Genomic DNA, 24,274 nt, shown 5'->3' with positions numbered 1-24,274 from the left:
CATGCTGAAGCATCTAGGGTGGAGTTTATTGGTGGTGTGGCCAGTGTCAGACCATCTTTAGTCAGACGTCTAAAAAAAAGAGTTAGCAGATAACAATAGCTGAGGGATAATAGAGCAGGAGATTATGGATGCAATAATAAAGTGAGAGTTACTGGATTTGCTCAGTTGTCCAGCTCGTGGACTCCTGGATGACGCAGTTCATGCATTTATCTGCTATCTTTTGTTGATGTATGGTGCATTCGCCACAGCTTGATAATGGGGAAGTCACACAAATCTGTTATACAATCCAAAATACCGACATCAGGGGAGTAACAAAACCTTAGTGCCCCCCAGCAAGGGTCCCCCAAATACAATCACCTTGCCACCCGTTGGATTAAAGCACATCACTCCTGCAACCCGCCCCTAAAATATCACCAGCAGTTTCAATGAAACAAGCCCATGGTGACAGAAATGCATACCACAATTTAATTTGCAAAGTGGGGGCTATTGGGCAAGTAACTATGTCTGTAGCTTCACAAAAACCTAAATCAATGCTGTCTCTAAGAAAAGAGTCTTCAAAGAGTTATTTTGTAAGGGTTTTCTAGACGCAAATGAAATCAATTTAACAATAAATGAACACCAAACAGTCACCATCATAATCGTCACCCTTGGTATACAGGTCTACCCTCCGCAAAAGTGGGTCAATTCAAGTGTCATTCACATTTTGCTTCTGCCCACTACAGCCTACTGCATGATGTAATGGGTCAGCCCACTGAATCCATTGGGTGTCTTGAACTGTGGAGGTTTGCATTTCTCCTTGTCACGTGCACAATTAACTGAAAAGAAGTGTACTCAAGGCCAGGTCTAGTGCAGGAAGGCAGCTGGGCCACTCGTTTGTGTTTATATTTTTTTGCATATTGTCTATGTTTGAAAAATTATAATAATCTATTGCATACTTGCCAATGCCAGACGTATTGGTGATACCAATGCCTGTTCTTACTTGCATTAGGGCACTAGGCACTTTTGCGGTACCACAGGAAAAGACTAGCATGGGAGTAGAGAACCGGAGTCTGTGTAGTGGTTTTTCATAAATTGTGGACTGTCTCACAAACAAACACAATGTGGTAGTGTGATCATGCTAGAACTCACCTGGGCACTGGGCAGCAACGCCACTCACATGTTGTGCCTTCATGCCCCAACAAGAGTTGAGGAGATGCCCCAACCAATGATCTGTTACAGCATTTTCACAACATTGAGACATTTTTGATGCACATGAACAGTTCTACCTGCTCTACCTGCTTCTAGAGACATGCAGTAGGTGAGCGAGAATTACACCTGCACTTCCCAAATAAGTTATAACCTTGCAGGAAAGCAGGAGGGGAATGAGCAATAAAGAGGTCTTTACATTTCCTTTATATGTTGTTGCAGTTGCTGTGCATTCAAAGACTATGATGAAATGTCAGGCATAGACTTCTGACATATTGCTGCTTATTCTTGTAACGTGGAGACTGTGGTTTACTTTTCCTTTCTCTAACTGCAGGGCAAGGGAAATGTATCATGCAAGCAGAACCAAGTTGACCCTGAACACTCCTGATATGCCGTGGCCTGACCTTGTTTGGATCCTGAGTAACTGGGCTAAGTACTACCTCTTTCAGCTCTTGACTCTCAGTGGTAGTGCAGGTCAAGCAGTCCAGGGTTCTTCAATGGTGAGGTAAGTGTGGAGCATACAAAGACTAAAGGCTCAAAGTACACACAGTAACAGCAATAAGATGATTGTCCAGTCAGAAACTTGTTTTGAAGAAAAGGGGAGTATTTTAATGTCATGCACAAAGCATAGCATTGACCCAGTAAATAATACCACAGCGTCTTAAGGTCAGCATGCTAGTGCCATCCCTGGCAGAATTCTCGAGTACCTCTGTCCCATCTAGTAGGTTATTCCTCATTCTATATTAAAGGTGACTGCCATATGCAGCCCACACCGGTCCCCACTCAACTAAGTTTATGTCTCACCTTTAGAGTCAATGCTGGCGGCATAATAGGTGCAACTTTTGAGCAAATCCCCAGCAGGCCGACGGCCTGGAACAGTCTTGCCCGACCCAATAAATGTCTGTAATCCCGGGAGGACTTTGGTGCTCCTTTGCGAGTCCCAGTCAAATGCTGAAGGTACACGACCTCCTGCGATCATTCCTTGATGATGCGTCTGCCTCTTCAGTCTTCGGATGGCCCGCGTCAGTGCCGGGCAATATCGCATAGATCCTGCACCACTCCGTAAGTGTTCCTCATGGCTTTAACTTCTCAACAATCCAGGGCAATGACTCTTACTCTGCCCCCCCCACCTCCTCCTGGTCACAAGTGAGATCACCGACCTCAGCCCACACCTCAGAGACTGTTTGGCCCCCATCCTAGTCACACCCAGCAAGGACACTAGCAGAAGCTGGTCTCTAGTCCTGGTTCCAGCAGCTAAAGGTTTGACAATCTTATTTCTCATGATGAACAGTACTGTTTTATTTATTTATTTATTTATTTAGAGAGTTTTATATAGCGCTGGCCAGACCCGAAGATATCGGAGCGCTATACAACATTGTATCTGAATGTCAAGTGACCATAATAGAACATATTGATTCGTGACGAGTACAGATTAGACATAAAGAGTAACAAATAAACGTATTGAGTTCTTGGCGAATCCACAAAGGAATGAGACACGGGTTAGGTGACGTATAGGTTCTCTTGGCAAAGTGATTGTGTGCTGCCCTAAGCGAGATACAATGTAGAGCGTCAGCTATCCAATTCGGGAGAGATCGGTTGAGAAAAAGGTCTTTGAGCTGGCTTTTGCATTTTGGAAAGGAGGGGATAGTCCTGATGTGGACTGGGATAGAGTTCCAAATTTTGGGCGCATTTCCAGAGAACAAGCGTGATAGGGTTTTTTGTCTTTGAGTTATTGGAGGAATGAGAAGTAGAGTGTTAGTACTCCTGAGGTTCCTCGTCTGACCGGCTTTGTTAAGTTTAGAGGCCAGGTAGGCAGGTTTACCGGTATGCAGGGCTTTGTGTGTGAGACAGGCTGTTCTGAAGCTGGGGCGCATTTCTGCTGAGATCCCTTTTAGCTCTCTGAGAGCAGGAGAGATATGATCATATTTTTTTATTCCAGTAACTATCCTGGCTGCTGCATTTAGAGTAGCTCTGCGGGGAGCTTGGTGGGATTTAGCTGTGCCTGTGAGGGTAGCGTTCCAGTAGTCTACTCTAGATAGTACCAGGGAATGAGTTGCTTGTTTAAGGTCATTGGGAGGGATGAATGGTTTTATTTTGTTAAGCAGTTTAAGGTTAATAAAAGCGCTCTTAGCAGTATTCTTGATGTGTTTGACCATGTCTAAGTTTGGGTCCAGACTGAATCCCAGTGATTTTACTGAGTCTGCCGGGGTGAGACTACAATTGAGAGCGTCAATGGTTTTTAACCATTCTGTGACTTGGGGGGTTTGGTCTTTGTTGGCCATGATGAGAATTTCCGTTTTGTCTTGGTTGAGTTTCAGGTGGTTGAGGGATAGCCAGTGTTGGATTTCTTTTAGGGTGATGTTTAGTCTCTGTATGTCGTCAATGGAGGAAGTTTCTAGGTAGATCTGGGTGTCATCCGCATATAGATGGAAGGTGATGTTAGCTTTTCTTGAGTATCATGGAGAGGGGCTCCATGTGAATGTTGAATAGTCATGGGGAGAGAACTGAGCCCTGCGGGACACCCCTGCTTACGGGGCATAGGTCTAACGTGCGGTTTTTAATTTTTATTTTTTGGATGCGGTTCTGCATGAAGGAGGAAAACCACTGTAGGACCACCTCGTCTGCTCCGACCCTTTCCCACAGAACGCTGATGAGCAGTTTGTGGTCAAGCGTGTCAAAGGCTGCCGATAGGTCCAGGAGAATGAGTAGACAGCATTGATCAGTGTCTAGTGATTTATAAACATCATCAATGACATTCAGGATCGCTGTCTCAGTGCTGCAACCTTTTCTGAAGCCTGATTGATGTGGGTCTAGTTCCCGGAGGAGACATCTTTCCAAGATTTTTGCTAAAAATGGGAGATTGGAGACAGACCTGAAGTTGTTGAGATCGTTGGGGCCAGAGCCCGGTTTTTTCAGTGTTGGCGTTACTTGACCAATTTTGAGACAGTCTGGCATGTCTCCAGTTCTTAGGGAACTATTTATAATCTTGGTCCAAAGCGGGGCAAGGGTGAGTTTGAGCTGCTTAACCAGTCGCGAAGGGATGGGGTCCGAGAAGTGTGACGAGGGTTTGGCACTGGTAATCAATTTAATGATCTCTGCTTCAGAGATGGGAGTGAAAGATTTCCAGTTGATGGGAGGGTGCCTGGGTAGGTTGTGGTCTTCTTTGCTGGGTGGCGGTATTATGTTAGGCAATCTGGGGTTGATGACCAAGGAGAGCTCAATCTTGGTGATCTTCTCATTAAAGAAATTGGCAAAGTCGTTACATAGTTCTTTGGTGGCCGTCATTGAGGAAGAGTGGGGCTTGGAAGTTTGTTGTCTGATGATATTAAAGAGTTCTTTGGGTTGATTTTTGGCATTGTTTAGTGCATTACAGAAGAATGAGGTTTTTTCGTTCTTGATGTGTTTTTTATATTCCCTGCGTTTGGATCTGAGTAGGTCGAGATGGACTATGGTCGGGTTGTTTCTCCAGTCTTTCTGCCGCTCTTAGTTTTCTTCTTTCCGAGTTTAGGTCATTGTTGAACCAAGATCTTGAAGACATAGTTCTGGCTTTTTTTTGTTTCCATGGGGCAATCTGGTCGAGAATGGAGGTCATTGTTGCATTGTAGTGCGAGGCGAGTTCAATTGTCGAAAGGTCGCATGCAGTGGTGGGAAGGAGTGAGCTTACCCTTTCTTCTAGGTCGGCAAGGGGGATCTGTCTTAGATTTCTCACCCAATGTCGGTCTTCCTGTGTACGGGGTAGGTGGTGGCATGTCTGGTTGATGTGGAATAGTATGATATGGCGATCTGTTGAACAATTAATAGGTCCCATGCTCCCAACTTTATATCCCAACTCCAGACACAAATGCAGTTTAGTGTCTGCTCATCTGAAATTTAGGTTGTGTGAGTCAGCTCCTTTGAAGTGCTCTCTCCTCTGCACTGCCCTTTGTCAAAGGAACAGTCTGCCAGAGTTCAAATTCTGACTGATGACATCATAGGCCAAGGGAGCAACCAGGGATAACACCTGGATGCCACCCTCCACTGAAATAGGCCTCATTCAGGTTCAAATGCCTAAGCTCTCCTCTGTATCATGATGTCTGGTCCACAGTGTCAACCTCTTTCTGGAATCAGAGACTTCTGATGTGCACAGAGGATGCTATGCTCCACTTCCTTCAATGTGTGCTCCCACTCCTGTCCTCAAGAATGTCAGCAATATACATCTCATGGCTACAGGTTGCAGACCTCACCTCTCCTGGCCTCTCCAGGCCCTGTGTTCCCAAAATGGAAAACACAGGCCTCCATATTATGTGCCATGTACAGACACACACATCGTCACATGCAAGTATCATGCTCTGTCTGGTGCTGCACACAATCAATGCAGGCAAAGAGTGACTTAAGTACACATCCACTGAAATTATATGAGGGGGCCTGTAAGCACCTCCCTGTGATACAGGTAAACTGCCCTGTTCACATTACTGATCACTATGACACACAAGACAGGTATGCTGCCACTTCTGCACTCATGTCACTTAACTCCTGTTAAGGGCAGTAGCGGTCACCATCTCAAGGGTAGAGCTTGTTGTGCTCCTCCCAGTCCAGCAAGACAGTATTACCATGAGACAGGCCTAGGTTATTGAGCACATGCGTGATCAGTGTCCATCATTACCGGGGTCCATCTGTCCATGCAGTTAAGGGCACTCAAGGCACGGGTTCCCGTCCTTCACCATGCAGGGGACTTTCCAGTCCCAACATATGCTTATCAGTAGAACTACATGACTAATGCCAACTTAGTGGCTGTTTCAATGGACAACGTGTGCTTTGTATAAGGCAGTACCTTACCACATCATGCTTTAGCCATGGCACAGCGTGCTCCAAAAAGCACAACTGGATTTAAACTGCTTCCCCACTTCATTTCTGCTGAATAGGCGCAGCTCATTTGCTACTCTTGTTATTTGTGAAATGCTTGGATTTTTTTTCAGCATCTCAATGACGTCAGTGTCTCAGTTTTGATGGCAACACCACCCACTCTGAAAATTGTTGCAGTGCTATTGCCTGCTGGTTTGCAAGGCAGCTTCACATTTAAAACCCCAAACCCCAGATTGGCTCTGAATGAGCCAACGATTCCTGCTGCGGGTATGCACCAATAGCATGCATGATGTCGAAACTGGACAAGTTGTCAACTACAAACCCATTTGGCATGCTATAGCTGCCCACACATTGCAGCACTGTTTTGAAATACCACTGCAGGCAGATGCAGTATCTGTGCCAATCTCCTGCCATCACTCCAGCCACTGGCCAGTCCAAATCGGGGGAAGGAATGTATGGGAACGCCGAAAATTGGTTTGTTAGCAAAGGTGTTTTTGGCTCCTCATGCACCGGTAGGCCGGAGGCAGCTCTCAACATTTGGAACAAAGGCAGCCAGAGCCGGCCTTTGCTAAGATACTGCCCTGGGCGTGGGCGAAGGGATATTTGGCGCCCTCGCTGATGGTGATGAATTATATGAGGCAACAGGGGGTCCCTTTTGAGTTCACTGGTCAGTACCTGGATGGGTAGGGACTGACCCTTAACACAAACATCCCAACCTCACGCAGCTCACCAAAATCACCAAAAGCTAAACTCCCCAGAAGGGGTCAGAGGGTGAAGGGAAGGCAAAGAAGGGTGCTAAAGGGGTGTTACAACATCTCCCACCATATGATAAATGAAGGCCTAGAATCACTTTAAACTGGAAAATCAGACAAAAACAAACAGACAGGGGACAAGGACAAGTTTGGAGCAGAATGAGACGGGCACTGCTGTTGGTTTAATCATAATGCACACAGCTCCATGCGTCCCTCAGAAGATTGGTGCCCTGGGCCTGGGCCCGGCTCGCCCCTGCTAAAGGCCGGCTTTGGAGGCAGCACAACATCCAAGGTCTTATTTTTGTGCGCACACGTCAAAGATTTACAAAGCTGTGAGACGTGCAAACCACATCGGACAGCAGTAAGAGTCTCTGACTTGTGGACACAGTCTTTGATGCTCCAAATAACACTACTTTAAGCTCAGAGTGGTGTAACAAAATAAACTCACTACTCAGAAGGAGAGAATGAACACAGAGGACAACAGATTATGAAAAAACCCTAGGATGTCCTTTGCTATTTTTTTAAATTAAACTTTCATTCTAGGGTCACGCTCCAATGTGAAAAGCTCAAGACATTCCTTCAAGTCCTTGCACAAATAGTGATCCACAGACCTCACCAGCAGGGCTCCTAGTGCGTCACATCAGTGTACCAAGCAGTTTTATTTTCACCATTTGTCAATCAATCAATCCAGGAATTGTGAAGCATGCTACTCACCCGTGAGGGACTCAAGGCGCAGGGGGGGGTGGGGAGGGAAGCTCCGAGTCAACCGAAGAGCCAGGTTTTGAGGCTCTTCCTGAAGGTGTGCAGAGTGGGGGAGCATCTGATGTTGGTCGGGAGCTCGTTCCAGGTCGTTGCCGCGATGTAAGAGAAGGCTCTTCCACCCGCTCTGGCTCTGTGATGGCACAGGGTTTAGGCGAGCGCGAGGTCGGCAGAGCAGAGGTTTCTCTTGGGTACGTGGAAGGAGACTCTTTCTTTGAGGTATTTCGGTCCGGTGTTGAGGAGGGATTTGTAGGCATTGGTAAGTAGCTCGAAGGTTACTCTCTTCTCCACGGGGAGCCAGTGGAAGTCTCACAGGTGTCGGGTGATGTGTTCATGTCGCTGGATGCCAAGGACGAGTCTGGCTGCGGTGTTCTGGATGGTCTGGAGTTTGCGTAGCAGGGATGTGTTGATTCCGGCATAGAAGGCATTTCTGTAGTCCAGTCTGCTTGTTATGAGTGTGTGGGTGGGTGATGGTCCTTTTGGATTCGGGGAGATCCATTTGAAGGTCTTGTGGAGGATGCGGAGGGTGTTGAAGTAGGCGAAGGCGACGGCGTTGATCTGACGGGTCATGGTGAGGGAGGACTCAAGTATGATGCTGAGGTTCGGGCGTGGTCTGTTGGTGTGGGGGGTTGCAGAGGGCGGTGGGCCACCAGATGTTGTCCCATGATGAGGGGGTGGACCCGAGGACGAGGACTTCTGTCTTCTTCGAGTTGAGCCTCAGACAGCTGCTGCTCATCCAGGATGCGCCGCCTTTCATTCCCTCCTGGAAGCTGAGTCTGCTGGTGTCAGGTTCCATTGTGAGGGAGAGGATAAGCTGGGTGCCGTAGATTACTATGCTGAGTCCATGATGTCTGACAATGGCGGCGAGGGGGGCCATGTGGATGTTGAAGAGCATGGGACTGAACGCTGATCCTTGGGGTGCTCCGCAGTTGACATCTGTGAGTTCAGAGAGGAAGGGTGGGAGACTGATTCTTTGGGTTCTGCCGGTTATGAAGGAGCAGAGCCAGTTGAGGGCGGTTCCCTGTATGCCGGCGTCGTGGAGTCTGGGTGTGAGAGTGCGGTGGGAGACAGTGTTGAAGGCACAGAAAGGTCTAGTAGGATGAGGGCTGCGGTGTTGCCTGGGTCGAGGAGCGTGCGGATGTCATCTGTGGCGGCGAGAAGGGCAGTCTCAGTGCTGTGGTTGCTGTGGAATTCGGATTGGGTAGCGTCGAGGATGGAGTTCTATTTGATGAAGTTTGTCAGCTGGATGTTGACGATCTTCTTAGTTACTTTGGTTGGGAAGGGGAGGAGAGAGATGGGTCAGTAGTTTTTTAGGTCCATCCGGTCTGCAGAGGGTTTCTTGAGGAGTGGCTTGACTTCTGCGTATTTACCGCCATCGGATAATGTGCCAGATTCACAGGTGGCATTGATGGTGAGTGGTAGCTCGGATGCTATGGCGGCGGTGGCTCTGTGGAAGATGTGTGGCGGCAGGGGTCCATGGGGGCTCCTGAGTGAATGCTTATCATGGGCGTGGCAGTGTCTTTGTTGGTTACCTGGGTCCAGGCAAAGATGGTAGGCTGGCTGTCGTTGCTGGAGGAAGGACTGGTTTCGGTGTCTGGTGTTTGTTTGCTGAAGTTGTCATAGAGGGAGTTGATATTCAAATGGAAGTAGGAGCTGAGCTTGTTGCATAGGTCCTGGGAGGGTGTGATATCCATGGCTTCAGTGGGGGGTTTGGTTAATTCCTGGATGACGCTGAAGAATCCCTGTTAGTTGCTGGAGTTAGCGAGGATTTTGTTCCGGATGAAGGTCCTTTTGGTGGATCTGATGAGTTGGTGGTACTCTGTCATGGCGTTCTTGTAGGTGGTCTGGTCCCCCACGGTTTTGCTGTTTCTCCATCGCTTCTCGAGACATCTGCAGGTGCGTCTGGATTCTTGGAGGTCATTGGTGAACCAGGTGGCCTTCATGGGGCGCTGGCTGTCGGGGTTGTGGAGGGGGGCAAGCTGGTTGGTGATCTATCTGTGTAATTCTTTGGCTGCAGAGTTGGCATCAGTCAAGGTGGGATTGTGGTTGAGGGTGGGGGTGAGGTGCTCCTCTTTGACCTTGCTCCAGTTCCTTTGCAGAGGGCGTGGTGTAGGTTTGTGAGTGGTGGCTTTGTCGAAAGAGAAGTGTAGGCGGTAGTGGTCCATCCAGGGGGGTTGTGCGGAGTGACTGAAGTGGAAGTTGTTACCTCCTGCAAAGATGGGGTCGCTGAGGGTGTTGAGGTGGAAGTTGAGGTCTCTGAGCAGTATGTGGTCCATTGAGGCTATGGCGTGAGGTGCGATGAGGTTGGTGATGGTTGTGGTCAACGCAGTTCGAGGTCCGGGAGGTCTTTAGGTGAGGGTTCCGCGTAGGGTCATCCTGGGGCTGGTCTGGATCTGCAAATGGAGGTGTTCCATGGGGACGAGGAGTCCTTCGTGCTGGAGGTGGTGAGTCGGAGGGAGTTCTTGTGCGCAAAGGCGAGTCCACCTCCAGGTTGGTTGGGGCGGTCCTTCCTCTGGATCTTGTATCCGTTGGGGATGGCGGTAGCGATGTCGGGGGCGGAGGTGGGGTTGGTCCAGGTTTCCGTGAAGAAGGTGACATCTGGTGAGAGGGTGTTCAGGAGGTCCTAGTTTTGTGAGTTTTATCAATGGTCTTTCAATGTTTGCACTACACTACCTGCCTGGTTTTACTACGTACTCTCTAGCTTTCCCTTGGTCATTTACGTTTTACACACCATTTTGATCTCTAAAAATTATCATAACTCCTTCATTATAGAGGTGTCTGTGAGGGACGTGCGTGTACTAACACAAAACCAAACACTTGAAGGGTGCCCAGGAACTCAGTGGAAGTCTGAGTGGTTATGTAGGCCTCACAATAGGTATGAAAACCACTACATAAATATTAACGCAATAGTAAGACGGGGTTCAAAGGCATGATCGAATCACAGCTCCATCCCACTGACTCTGCCCTCTTTGCCAACTCACCACCTTTCCGCATTGTGCAGTGACTTATATCTTTCTCTGTTTTCTTCTTCCCAACTCAGACATTTTATACTTAAATTTGCTCTGGAGAAAAATATCTACATATTTCCTATTGTGCTGAAACACTCTGGAGGAGGGCTAGCGGTGTACCAAGGTTTCTTTTTGCCACTAAAATGTTGTGAAGGTTGTGACGTTTAATGGTTTCACTTCTCTACATCCAAGACACGTGTTTTTCTCCATTTCAATTTTCAGCAAATAGCAAGATACTTTTCAGTAAATAGCAAAATAATTTTCACTCGACTCGAAACCACAAGCTAGAAAACACGAAATAATATTTATCTGCTATTTTAACTTTGGCAACTTCCTTCCTATGTACAATGGCACGTTTGCGGAATTTCACTTTACAAGTCTTTCACTTTCATAGTTTTTAAATGCACTTATGCACCCATGCATTGTGCAGGAAAAGAACACCGTTTTCTGTGAATTATGCCAAACCATTCTATTACTAGTGCTAGATAGGGCTATGCGTGATATCACTTTGAAAATGTGTGCAAATGTGTAGTTTTCACCACAATGTCACGAAGGTTTCAAAAAACTCTGCAACTTTACACACAACAGCCAGGGGCTACAGTTTATTCTGGGCAGCCTTTGGCACCACATGGTATACATGATGTACACACGGCTGCACACCTTTAGTGTTACGGTGGAAGTCTAGGAGTGAAGTTCCCTATCCCAACCCAGGAGTCCGCTTGAACCTATACTAAGGCAAAGCTAAATGTAAAGTTGACAGATCAGCATTCTAGGGTGAGTAAAGGAAGTAGGCAGATAGGCTTTAGAGTAATCCTGGGCGTAGGAGTACGCTACGCTCACGTAGTTTGCATATTTTGCGCAACTACGCGCTACGCGAATTGCACATAGCACAGTGCAAAAACGCGTAGCGTAACCAGCTTTTTTTGCTTGCTCGCTGCCCTCAACGTCAAGTTGGCGACCGCGAGCGAGCAAAATAACATTCCGGCGAGACTTTTTCCTTGTTCGCGTTCAGCAACATCAAGTTGCCGATCGCGAGCATGGAAAATAAACCTCCCGGCAAGATTCTCAACATGGGGAGGTCAGGTTTCTCATTGCGAGTGGTCGCGTATGCTCGCGACCTCTCGCGATGAGAAACTACCAGTCCGCGTTGAGAAAGCTGCAGCTCGAGTACAAATCTACTCGAGCGGCAGAAAACGACCGCTTGCACTGTGCAAGATGCCGTTTGCAATGATTGAACAATGCGGACAACTATCCAGCACTGTGCAATCAGTGTGAACAGCATTTTGCACAGTGCACTACGCAGTTTGCGTAGCTACGCGTAGCTTGCGTAGTGGGAAGTGCACTTCGCGTAGCTACGCGTAGCGCTACTACGCGAACTACGCGAACTACGCCCATGGTTACTTTAGAGGAGAGAGTCTAGCAATGTTGGGCAACACAATTTTTGTGAGAACTGGTTCAGAAGAATTCAGCTATGGTGACCAAGCCAGAAGGCAAACACTGTTTGGCACATGCAGTGAAAGCATAAGAACGCTTTAGGGGAGGGAAAAACAGTACGGCTGAAAGGCAGGCTCACCACTGTATTGTTGGGGCTCAGCCTCAGACTGAGCACCTCGGTTAAAACCATATTGCCACTCAAGGTGCGCAGGATGCCGTGCCCTGGCTGTAGGCTTGATGCACTGTGTAAAAAAAACAGACAATAACCCCATTCCCCTAAACCATGTATAAATCACAGAATTATTTATTTTGTATAGCGGCAACCAACCAACGTCTGACCACTCGCCTTCCTTCTCTTGAATCCAGAAAGCATGGAGCTAATGAACGTAGGCAGTGTGCAATGTTCAGGGCTGACTTTAGTGCAACAATGTAGGCTTGTGCCACCCACCCATGCCCCCATGAACCTTTTCTCCACGGATTCTTTCACTACCACCCTCCAATGGTGCCCCTCATCTCTCTATAGTCCTCTCTCACAAGTAATTTCTTTTATAGTGCTTCTCATCCCAATGAATAGCGTTAGAGTACCTTACATCGGACACACATACAGAGACAATGAATCATACAAGTGCATAAAGCAATGTATAGAACAGTGATACTCAAAGTATGGGCTGGGGGTCGCATACGGCCCTCCTGACCTCTACATGCAGCACCCTGATCAACAGCAGCACTAGTGTGCTGTTTCCTCGACTCCGCACTAAAAATAACAGGCAAGCCTTTGTTAAAAAGTTAATTGAAGTTGAAAAGGAAGTGACTTGGTTGTCGTGCACCACTTAACTTTAGGAACACCACCATTTTCAAGGCCATCATGCAGCAAAAGTATAGAAATATGATAGGGTCTCTTCAACATTTAAAAAGTGTATTTCATTTACATACAGAATCATTTAACCTTAGTATATCAGATTATATCGGTGCATTGAGAAGTATTTTTTAAGTATTCGTTTTCAAATATGAATTTAGAAACATTCATTCTTCACGGCAAAATGACAACAATATCAGTAGTGAACTTAGAGGCAAGTCAGTTATTAGGTGACACTTAGGGTTGCCTAGGTTCCTATTGTACATGAACAACATAATAGTTTATTAAATCAAACACAGGAGGAGGTTTTGTACAGCGCACAAGTGAAGAAGCTGGCATTAATCCCAGGTTTTCTGGTTTCACATTGTGCAATTCAGCCACTAGATGCATATGCTTTGTTTCCCCTAAACCAACCTTACCGCCGGCTGGGTCGCCACCATGCTGGCATCGATGTGGCTCTCAGTCACATCACAGACCAAACTTTGTGGTCCCCGGGAAATATTTTGAGAGTACCAGTGTTGTAGAAAAAAGTTTCATAAGACAATTAGAGATTTAGGAGGCAGGAGTCACATACCATCCTTACTGGTAGGAAATATATGTTAAGACAGCTTACTCCGGAAAAACACAAAGTCAAGATTTAAAATGTAATGGTGGTTGGAGTTGTCTGCACTATAAATAATATATTACATGTTGTGCTTTCCTACAGGCACTTTAAACCTCTATACAATGTTATGATTAATCAAAACTCCAACTAGGCAACACTCAGATCTCTCCAGCTAGTATATTAATAAACAGCATTATCTTGAGACTTTTATTACAACCTGCAGATTGGTCAGGCACACAGAACTCAGAAGCAGGTTCCTTTAACCTTAGGTACGGTGGCACCGGTAGCACCGTCCTAAATCTGGCATTGCAATGATCTCAATTTGCCAATTGTCATGGGTATTTTAGCCCTTCTCTTTGCTTTGAGTTATGTTCTGTGAGGTACATGTGAGTACTCCAATTTTGTACATCAAAAGCATTTAGTGTTTCTGTACCAGAAGTATGCCGGAGGTAACTATTACTCAGTCGCACAAGACGAGAGGTGCATTCAATCAGGCTCTAAAATGGTTATTACTTGCTCCAGTAAACGAGGAAGGGACCTGTATACACAAAATATTATCTATGGGCGCCATTTGTTAGATGAAACCACAATCACACCCTGTTATATAATGTATCAGGAAAACTGTTGCAGATATGTAACACTTACCAAAGCGTAAAAGAACACTCCAGCAAAGCAGGCCACAGACTTCAAACATGTTGCACGCTTGTACAGTGAGTGAACACAAATCTTATATATCCGCTCTTGTCTAGAGGCACAAGAGAGAGGAAGGAACTACTTAGTGACCACAGGCTGACGAATGGAAACTTCACATTCTTCTCTTCATTGCCTGCATAACCTAAAGATGTCAAGGGCTACAGTCTCTTTATGAGATCCCTAAGGGGGATTATAACAGCCTTCAGTTTATTCGCTTGTGCATTTTCAGAAATACCAATTTCAACTTTACAATTAGAGTGAGAACACATTGGCTTACATGCCTTTAGTTGATATATGATTGTTTTACACTTAGTGTTAAGGTAAATAGCTTAATAAAGTTGAGTTATACAGTCATTATAGACAGGACACTACTCAAAAGGAGCATATGACGCGACATTACACACTGAGAGAATAGCAAGATAAAACAGAGATCCTGTTGTGCGCACCTTCCTACCACAAAATGTAGTGTTAGACAAAATGAATATGTTATTGGGCTCCATTCTGCCTAGAGCTCCGCTGCCAATCATTTTTCAGTTGGTTCCTTCTTTAAAATTGGGGTGAGGATCTGAGTAAGATTATAGCAGGCCGACTATAGAAGCACACACCACGTCTGGTACACTCAGACCAGAATAGTTTTGTGCCTGACAGGTCTACCACCTCCAACGTCCATTGCTTACACAGGGTGATGGAGTTCTCTCCGATCCAGTGGCTTTATGCAGCATGCGCGGTATTGGATCTGGAGAAAGCATTCGACACGGCTAGGGTGAAGATTGGTCACTGTATCTCCCCTCACTCCAGGTAAGCAGAGGACCACGGCAAGGCTGCCCGCTGTGGCCCGTGCGCTGGCTGGCAGGGCGTCTTATGGAGGAACTAGGACACCCCACCGCTAAGCGGGCTCAGCGGGCGGTCCAGAAGGACTTGCTTCCAAAAACCAGAACACCATTGAATTTGAATAGTCTACTAAGGGTACCATGTGATGGCTTTCACAGTAGTCTGCCCCTTATGCCTTCCAACCCGCAATTTTCACCTGAAATTCCCTTAAGTTCCATCGCATTGTTTACTGACATGGTACGACAGGAAGGTTTAGAGCTATGGAAGTAGTCAGGGGTAGGCACACTGGATGACTTATTTCATGACAGGGCACTCCTGCCCTTTTGTAGACTGCAGGTGAAAATGAGCTACCGGTGTGTAATTTCCTGGCTTTTGGCCACCTGTTAGCTGAGATGGCCTGGCTGTCGCATATCACGGACACGGATGCAGAGCGAGACCAGCACCCACTGGTATACACAATGCACATAATGGGTGTGGGTTCCCTCCTTCCCCTGCTCCCCCCTTTCAAGCCTTAGTGGGCACTGGCACATTTGTCTCTGACCATGAGGTTGTGAGTTTGTGCATGTATGCCTCCTGTTTAATGGTTACTGCCAAGATCCGGGGCGCACTAGTTTAGACCGGAGTATTTGAGAAACACCTTAATCATTCAGAATAATTGATACAGTCGAGGTGTCACCACACGACCAATAGTTGCTTATTACTTTATTGTTAGTTTGTGAAAATAAAAAGGGGTCCAATAATTCCGGTCGGTTAAATTAAACATTACCTTGGATCAAAGGATGGGTATGTAACTCATGTTACTGCCACACTGATTCTAAAGCAGTGCTCGTGTGAATGTGATGTGTTATTGTTAAAACTCAATAAAATTGGGTAAAAAAAGATTTGGGGCGAGGACTACAATGACAGCTATTGTGGTGCTTTATAATGGGCAAGAAATTGATTTTTAACCTTTGAAAAATCGTATTCTTCTAATTTGCTATCCAAACATGGCTGTGTGGTATGCTTTCCAGAATCGAAGAGGAGCATTTATACAATAAGATATGCTATATTTCTGTGACTTATTTGCAGTGCCATTGGAATTATGCGATTGTGTGGCTGCAGCGTTTTTTTGCATAGTTTTAGTTTTGTCGCCTTCGCCACATAATTCATCATCTGCCACATAATCTTCAGACTAGCTAAAAAGAATATTGTTTCTAGCTCAAATGGTTCAAAACAAAAGTTACTATGAACGCAGCTGCATGTGTTGTCAGCAGCGGAAAGCCCTTTGCAAAGGTTGACTGTTAATCGTTCTGTTGCTTATTGTTCTATTTGGGTGTCAAACTGGTACCAGTGAGGTGCAACCAATGCCCAGACAGTTAACTAGTGTAAAATGGCAAACAACTGAAGCAACACTATCACAAAATATGCCATATTATGCCATATAATTTGGCTTTTCTTTTCGCATAATTTAGTCAACCATGCTGCATAATTTGGCCATCCCCTGCTGCATAATTCAAGTGGCCCTGCTTACATGCTAACAATTATACTTGCTACTCCATTGGCTTCTTTCTCCTCTTTGTCTTTCCTGCTCTTTTCCACATTACGTTGAGTTCTGCTCCCCTCCCCGCCCTTTGTGCCTTTAGATCAGTGCATCACAAACTTTTTAGAACCATGTCCCATTTTGTAGAATGACAAACTCTCTCAACACATTTAGCCTTATTCAAAATGAGGCAAGCGTTTTTTAAATGTGATAACAGTAATTGCATGTAAATGTCATAGTTTTGACCAGGCCCTTTCATATAGGACTGTGGGCAAGATACTTATCTGCCCATAAAAGTGGCAGATGGGGAACTGCACTGGAGTCTGGGGACCGCGCCTTGCATTACAGCCTTAACCGCCACGCAGCAGTACCTACCTGGCTCCTGGGCTCTAGGGTAGAGTCCCCTTGACCTCTCCGCTCCGTCGCTGTTAGTCTCCCCCGCCGCCTCTCGCTCCATCGAGGCCGCTGTAGGGGGGGACTACAGCCCCCAGCATTCAACCTGTGACCCGCCCACTTCCGGCGGAAAGCGCGCCCGGAGGCGCTACATCACCCGAGGCTCCCCCGGTGGAGCGGGGGACCGCGCCTTGCATTACAGCCTTAACCGCCACGCAGCAGTACCTACCTGGCTCCTGGGCTCTAGGGTAGAGTCCCCTTGACCTCTCCGCTCCGTCGCTGTTAGTCTCCCCCGCCGCCTCTCGCTCCATCGAGGCCGCTGTAGGGGGGGACTACAGCCCCCAGCATTCAACCTGTGACCCGCCCACTTCCGGCGGAAAGCGCGCCCGGAGTCGCAACATCACCCGAGGCTCCCCCCGCGTCGCGGGACGCGCGCGGGCGTCGCCAGGCTGAGCACGGGCAGAGGGCGGGCCGTCTGTGGCCGTCCGGGGCTGGACGAGGCTGGGCTGGGCCACAGACCTGATGACATTGACTCGGACTACTTGTTATGTGAGTTGGTCCTACGCCGGGGTCTGTGTTTGACTTGGGGACGTATTATATTATATAATTCAGCTCTGTGCGGCCCCACTGAGTGACAGTTCATTTAAAGTGGCATTGCTTATCCTCTACTGGATTCTGTTGTTGGATCAATACCTTTTTTACTATGCCTAACGCTAAACTGGGCAAACATGTAGATGGAACTGGCCTGATGGACAACTATTTAGTCAAAGTGGTCAATAAAATTAATAATGACCGTAGAGTTTCCCTTGGCAAGGGGGGCCTCCTTGCCCCTCCCGATGCCACCTCCAACTTTGTGGCTGACGACACAATTGAGGGCTCTAACAAGGCGGGCACTTGCCCAGGTTTATCGGACGAAGTAACCTCGGCCGAAGCACAGGTTTACACCGAGGGCCCGGTGGACCCCAGGACTTGTCTACTATTGTTTTCGAGGAAGTTCCACCTAGCCCTAGACCTGTGAGAGCTTGTAGGAAACAACTTAATAAAAGAGGGGGGAAGCATATTAAAAAACGACTGGAAGCCCTACATTTAGCCCAAAATAGTACCGGTTCTGGAACTGCACCCCAGGAAGGTAACTGCCCAGCATGTACTACTCTAGCACCCGACCAATTTGCACTATTAGTAGCTACCCTTGAGGCTAAATTTGAAACTAAGTTAGCTGAGCATACTCAATCTCTAATGCTCCAATTAAATTATGCTAACGTGGAAGTGAAGAGGCTTGGTGATCTCGTAGCAAGTCTTTTGGCTGGTAGTGGAAATTCTAAGCCTCCTGTTGTTTGTACTGATGATGTTCCTGGTGATGTTCCTGATGGTACTCTAGGTAATCCTTCTCTGCGCCCTTCCCAGTCCCTTGCTTTGCCGCAAAATGCCCCTTCTAACCCCTTTTTACCCAGTGATCCAGTTAAACATTCCTCTGCGGGACAAGGAGGTTCATCTTCCTCTAGATATGGAACAAATACCAGTTCCACTAATCTTCCCCCACAGTGTGCGCCATATGTGATTGTTCTAACAAATGTGCCCACCCTTGAAAACCAGCAAGGACAGTCCCGTGAGGAATCACATGAGTCACTAAAAAATAAAACTACGTCCTGGCTTAACAGAAAATGCGGTTTTCCTTTAGTTTATGCAGATCACATTTTATCTACCAGAAGGACGAAGTGGGTTGGCCCATCCCGGAAAAGCTGTAGTGGGGACTGTATTATAGTCAATTTTAGATATCCTCAACTCGTTAATACAGTCCTGATACGTGCAGCTTCTTTGGCTTGTGACACTAATAGTGTGACGGCACGTCCGTGGGGCTATTTTTATATGCATCAAAGTAGATTCACGAACCATGTGAGGCCTAGACCATTTATATCTAGGGAATCTCGGACGCCTGTAGCTCCTCATGGGTTTAATCCGGATATTTTTTATGGGTATGAACCCAACGTTACTACCTTCAATCGATTTGGGGCACTCTCGGGCCTGGAGGCCTGTGATTGACGTAGGGACTCTGAAACCCAGGGGAGTGCCAGTCCGGTTTCCGTGGATTCCGGAGATATTACTGAAGTCATAATGAACCATGAAAGTGTTAAACCCAATCCTGAAAATATTAAATCGGATAACGGGGAAACAGTAAAAATGTTGAGCTGGAACATTGCGGGCTTACGGTCCAAAAAGAGTGATAGTGGATGGCTTAATATTCTAAAACAATATGACATTATAGCCCTACAAGAGACGTGGGACAAGAACTGTGATTTTTGGATGGATGGTTTTATCTCCTATTTTTTGCCAGCTCAAAGCTCTAGAGCCGGAAGAGATAGGGGAGGTCTCATGTACCTTATTTCAGTAAATATCATAGGTAGCGTTAAGAAGGTTGCATGTACCTCCCATAACTGCCTTATATTGGAGGTCAGTTTGCCAAATAATACAAAGTTTGTACTAATTAATTGTTATAATTCCCAGCAAGAGGAGTCCCCTAATGAGCATATTATCTGTCTGACAAAGTTTTTAGAATCCTATAAGGTCAATCAAACCACTTTTTCTTATTATATTTTGATGGGTGATTTTAATATTCATTTATGTAATCTTAACTGCCATTACAGAGACAATGATGGTCCACAATTCACAACCCCTCAACACTTTGAACACAGCTCGAAGGGGGAAGCCTTGGAGTCCCTTCTGTCCAACAATGATCTGTATGAAGTAGGGTTCCAGGATAAGAATACTCGTGTCCCCACCTATGCTGCTAGGGATAGTGAATCTATAATTGATTACATATTTTTATCTGCAGGGCTTTTAAGATATGTGTTCTTTTATAATGCCCTACAGTCTCGTTTTAGCGATCATAACCCGGTGGTCTTGTTTTTGGCTAATGTTTTCCCTCTTATGAACAAACGTGGCTTGACACCTGTGGTGGCTCCCGTGAACGCTAAAGATCAAGGGAGGAGACTAAATTGGAGTAAGGTAATTCCCGAAGACTTTTTTAATTTAATCACTACAAAGGCTGGCCCACACTTAAATATATGTACCGATCCGTCCTCCTATGACAGGGATGTAATATTGGCCTTTGAAACTATTTGCTCTCAAGTGGCTAAAGAACTTACCACGAAAGGCAGAACTGCTAAAAATAAACCTGCCTGTGGTTGGTTTAATCATAGTTGTACTTTAGCCCTAAACCAACTCAGAAAAGCCCTTAATGTTAAACCGAGAGACAAAGGACTAGTGACACAGTTTAGGAAAGAGTATTCACAAGTAATACTAGCACGGAAGAGGGAAATTAAACAAGAAGCATGGGTAGCTTTAACGGATAATGCCACCCTGAAAGATAGTTCCAAATTCTGGGAAATTATTAATTCCCCGTTGCTATCTGGTTCCCAGAACTCAGTGTTAGAAGTGAATATCTCCGAGGCGGATTGGTTAGGCCATTTTGAAAAAATATATGGGAGTAATCTTGAGATGGAAGCTTTTGTAACTCCAACCACCAGCTCTCCCCTCCCCCCTATTATTTTCACTATTAAAGAGGTCGAGAAAGCTATCGAGGGGACGGCCGGGCGTAAGGCACCAGGCCCTGATGGGGTGCCCTCGGATATGTACAAGGTTAACTCTAAATACTGGGGTAAAGTTTTGTTAAATGTTTTTAACTCAGCGGCTACAGCAATTCCCCCGAAGTCTTGGTCCCAATCGATCATAATCCCTGTGTTTAAGAAGGGCCAAAGAGGTGACCCTAGTTGTTATAGGCCCATATACCTGCTAGACTCCTCGTTTAAAATCCTAGGAAAGGTTATTCTGGCTAGGATAAGTAATTGGGCTTCTCAGAAAGGCATAATCTCTAATGCACAGTATGGATTTAGACCAGGGAGGGGTACAGAGGACCAATGCCTTAATTTACATTTAATTATTGCAAAGTATACCAAAGCCTCAGGGGGTTCGATTTTTTTAGGTTTTATGGATTTGTCCACGGCTTTTGACCTGGTTAACAGGTCTAAGCTTTGGTCAAAACTCCTGGAACTTGGCTTGGATAGGCCCCTAGTGTACTTTTTGGCTGAATTACACAAAGACCTGAAAGCATCAATAAGGATGTCGCAGGAGGGGAAATGCACTGCCAGTTTTAAATCTGGTAGAGGGGTGCGCCAGGGCTGTATTCTTGCCCCTATGTTATTTACGTTGTACATTAATTCCCTCGAAGATAGCTTGCTAGTTGCTTCTCCAGATATCCCTCGGATTGATGGTATTCCCATACCCGTACTTCTTTATGCGGACGATACGGTTTTGTTGGCCCGAACCCCGCTTGGTCTCCAAAGATTACTGAATACTTTTGGGACTTTTATGAAATCCATGGACCTTGTGGTCAACAACGGTAAATCTCACGTTATGGCATTGGGGAAGGGAAAAAACCATTTTAACTTATGTTACTGCAATGGAGCTGTTATCTCCAGAGTGAAAGTTTTCACCTATTTGGGGGTCGTTTTTGACGACAAGGGTACCTGGGCATCCCAAGTATCCACCAAGGTAAAAGCGGTACGTAGCTCCTCGGCTGCTATATTGGGTTTTGCAAAAAGGTTGGGAGGGAAACCCTGTGAGGCTATTCTAAAAATATACCAAGCAAATCTGTCTCAATAGCTAGGTACGGGGCTGCTATATGGGGGTATACCAACTCGGAACCCATTCAAACAGAAGAGAATAAATTTTTTCGTGCTCTCCTTGGCCTTCCTCAATCCACTGCGACACATTCGGTCCATCTTGAATTGGGGTCGGGATATATTTCGGACACTATAAAAATAGCCCCACTCCTGTTATGGATCAGAACCTGGTTGAATCCGGATCTTACATTGAACCATAAGATTTTAAAAGATTGCTGTAAACTAGATAACTGCAAGGGTATTCAGTGGCTGTCATATATCAAATCAATTACAAAGGAGTTAGGACGCCCTGAGCTTTTTACTAACCCCGAAGGTCTATGTAAAGCAGACATAATGTGGGTCAAGACATATTTTATTAAGCACTGCGAGGTTGAGCGTGAATTCCAGGAGTATGGTAAACCCTCAGTAAGGGCTCACCTCTTGCTTAATTCATCCATGGCTATGCACCCATATTTGTCAACTGTCTAAAATTTTTTATCATAAATGGCTTTTGACAAAATTCCGTTTCAATCAGATCCATCTAGTATTAAGTGTCCCACAGGGTGGGTGTATGCCGGAAGTGGGGTCCCCTGCTGTTGTGATGATTTCTCTGCCCAAGATACGATGCACTTTATGTTTTTTGTCCACTGTACCTTGACGTTAGGAAAAGGTTTATCCTGCCTATTATGAGAAAGAATGCTTTTGTCCAAGTTAAACCTGCTTTGATGTTTTTACAACTAATGGAATCACCTTCAACCATGTTTTATGTAGCTAGCTTTTTAGTAGCATCAATCAGACTAAGGAGGGATAGATTGGCTGCATTAGAGGAAATTAATTAGTTTTATTAATGGTACCAACGGGATAAGCTATTTATTTTTACACCTTTTTAATTATGTATAAAATGAAATGTTCTTAAATTATTGTTGAATGTATTGTACACTTTTATGATTTTAATTAATCGAATAAAGTGGTTTTTGAACCTTGAACCTTAGAACTGGAGTCTGGAGCTGAAACACTTTCAGAGTGGAATACTGGCCTGTGGCATCCGGTCGCTAAAATCACAAAGCTTCTGAAAAATCTTGGTGTTAATTCTGTGTTTTTAACAAATTTCAGAAACCCCTTCTGCAGCAGAGTATAAAGTAAGGCCTCATTCCCACTTTTGGGTTTAAAAATAGGTGGAGTGGTGCAGTTTTATATAGCGTGAACATGCCATAAGGGCATTGGAGTGCTTTACCTAAGCACCAGTTTATATTGCACAAGATAAGAGTCATTTTATTTTAAGCACAAGTGAATAAGGGGCATATGTATCAAACTCCCGTTTAACGAATCCCAATTTGCGATATTTTGCGATTAGCAAATTGAGATTCGCAAAACGGGATGTAAAAAATAAATCGCAAATATTTTGCGATTTCCTAAAAATCACAAAATATTCTCAGAAACCCCATTTGCGATTTCTTAATGGCGAAATTTGCTAATTAAGAAATCGCCAAAAAGGGAATCTGCAATCCAGGTGCAGCCTGATGACATCACAAACAGGAAACTGGAGTGATTTCCTGCACCTGCTCACCTGAGCCACACCCAGAGGCTGCTTGGAGAGTGTGAGGAGGCATCCCAGGAGAGAGCAACCAGCAATGGCGTCCCACAAACAACAGGAGGGCATGGATGCAGAGAAGAGGAAGAGGAAGCATAAGTTCTCAGAAAAGGAGCAGGAGGTCCTCATTGAGGAGATGGTGTGCAGCCATGAGCTCCTTTTTGGCAAGAAGGCACTGCGTGTCCCAGAGGCGAGGAAAAGGAAAATTTGGCTGGACATCCAAAATAAGGTGAATGCAGTGGGGGTGACCAATCGTACCATTGAAGAACTGCGTAAGCGGTGGTACGACATGAGCCAGAGGTCGAAGGAGAGGGTGGCAGCCAGACTGAAGGACGCAAATCAGACTGGAGGAGGACCATCCACAGCAGAACAGCCAACACCCCACGAGGAGCTTGTGGAGTCAACTCTCCTGCCTGAGAGCGTTGGTGGTGTGGCTGACATAGACAGCTCCGACCCTGCATCCAGCAGCCAAGGTAAGATGCATGCAAAATCAATCTGCACTCATCCCCATCCCATGCACACTTCCCCAAATGTGCATAGTAACCTCCCAAAATGTCATTCCAGTCCAAGTCTTACAGCACACCCAGCAATGCATCATGGGACTCGTAGTACTATGTCTGACAGTGTGTCCATGAGACAAAGGAAATTTAATGCAACATGTGGGTTGGGGATAAGTGAATGATACAGTGTCAGAGGTTAGCCAAAACAAACTGTAGAAACTTTATTGATTGCCAAATGCAGACAAAGACACAAACTCATGTAGTCCCCTTTACATCCACAGCACAATCCAGGGCACGGGAAGACAGTGCAGATGGAGAGGAGCCTGCACAGCCTGAGGACACCAGTGACGAGACTGAGCAGAATCCAATCCAGCGCAGGAAGCGCGCACATGTGCCCCCACTGCCTCCATTTGAGGACGAACTACCTGCCACAGGGGATGACAGTGACAGGAGAGAGGGGAGTCAGGGTGTGTCACACATGCCCATTCAGGACACAGAAAGGCCAAGGAGTAGACCACAGGACACACGCAGGTCAAGGCCCAGGAGCAGCACTGCGACTGAAGCCGAAGGATCCGTCTTCTCAGGCCTGGAACATAGCATGCTGCAGGAACAGCGCCTGCAAAGCAAAGCACTGAGGTCAATCAATAGG

The 24,274-nt window shown here is 46.1% G+C and overlaps 1 protein-coding gene and 1 long non-coding RNA gene across 2 annotated transcripts in view; one reads left to right on the top strand and one right to left on the bottom strand.

The window, feature by feature from the left end:
- The window catches only part of LOC146810573 (hepatitis A virus cellular receptor 1 homolog), a 120,534-nt gene extending 106,380 nt beyond the window's left edge, over positions 1-14,154 (bottom strand). Inside the window, exon 1 of the mRNA XM_085617614.1 lies at positions 14,086-14,154. Coding sequence (XP_085473740.1) covers positions 14,086-14,134 — 49 coding nt within the window. The 5' untranslated portion in view covers positions 14,135-14,154. The remainder of the gene's footprint in view (positions 1-14,085) is intronic.
- LOC146810572 (uncharacterized) overlaps positions 1-24,274 on the top strand; it is a 76,613-nt gene that overhangs the window by 15,069 nt on the left and 37,270 nt on the right. The window contains exon 3 of the long non-coding RNA XR_014966613.1: positions 1,520-1,690. This is a non-coding gene — a long non-coding RNA (uncharacterized LOC146810572). The remainder of the gene's footprint in view (positions 1-1,519; positions 1,691-24,274) is intronic.

This window comes from Triturus cristatus, chromosome 7, assembly GCF_964204655.1.
Source record: "Triturus cristatus chromosome 7, aTriCri1.1, whole genome shotgun sequence".
Taxonomy (NCBI): Eukaryota; Metazoa; Chordata; class Amphibia; order Caudata; family Salamandridae; genus Triturus; species Triturus cristatus.
Note: the sequence above shows the minus strand (reverse complement) of the source record. Positions and strands in the feature narration are given on the sequence as shown.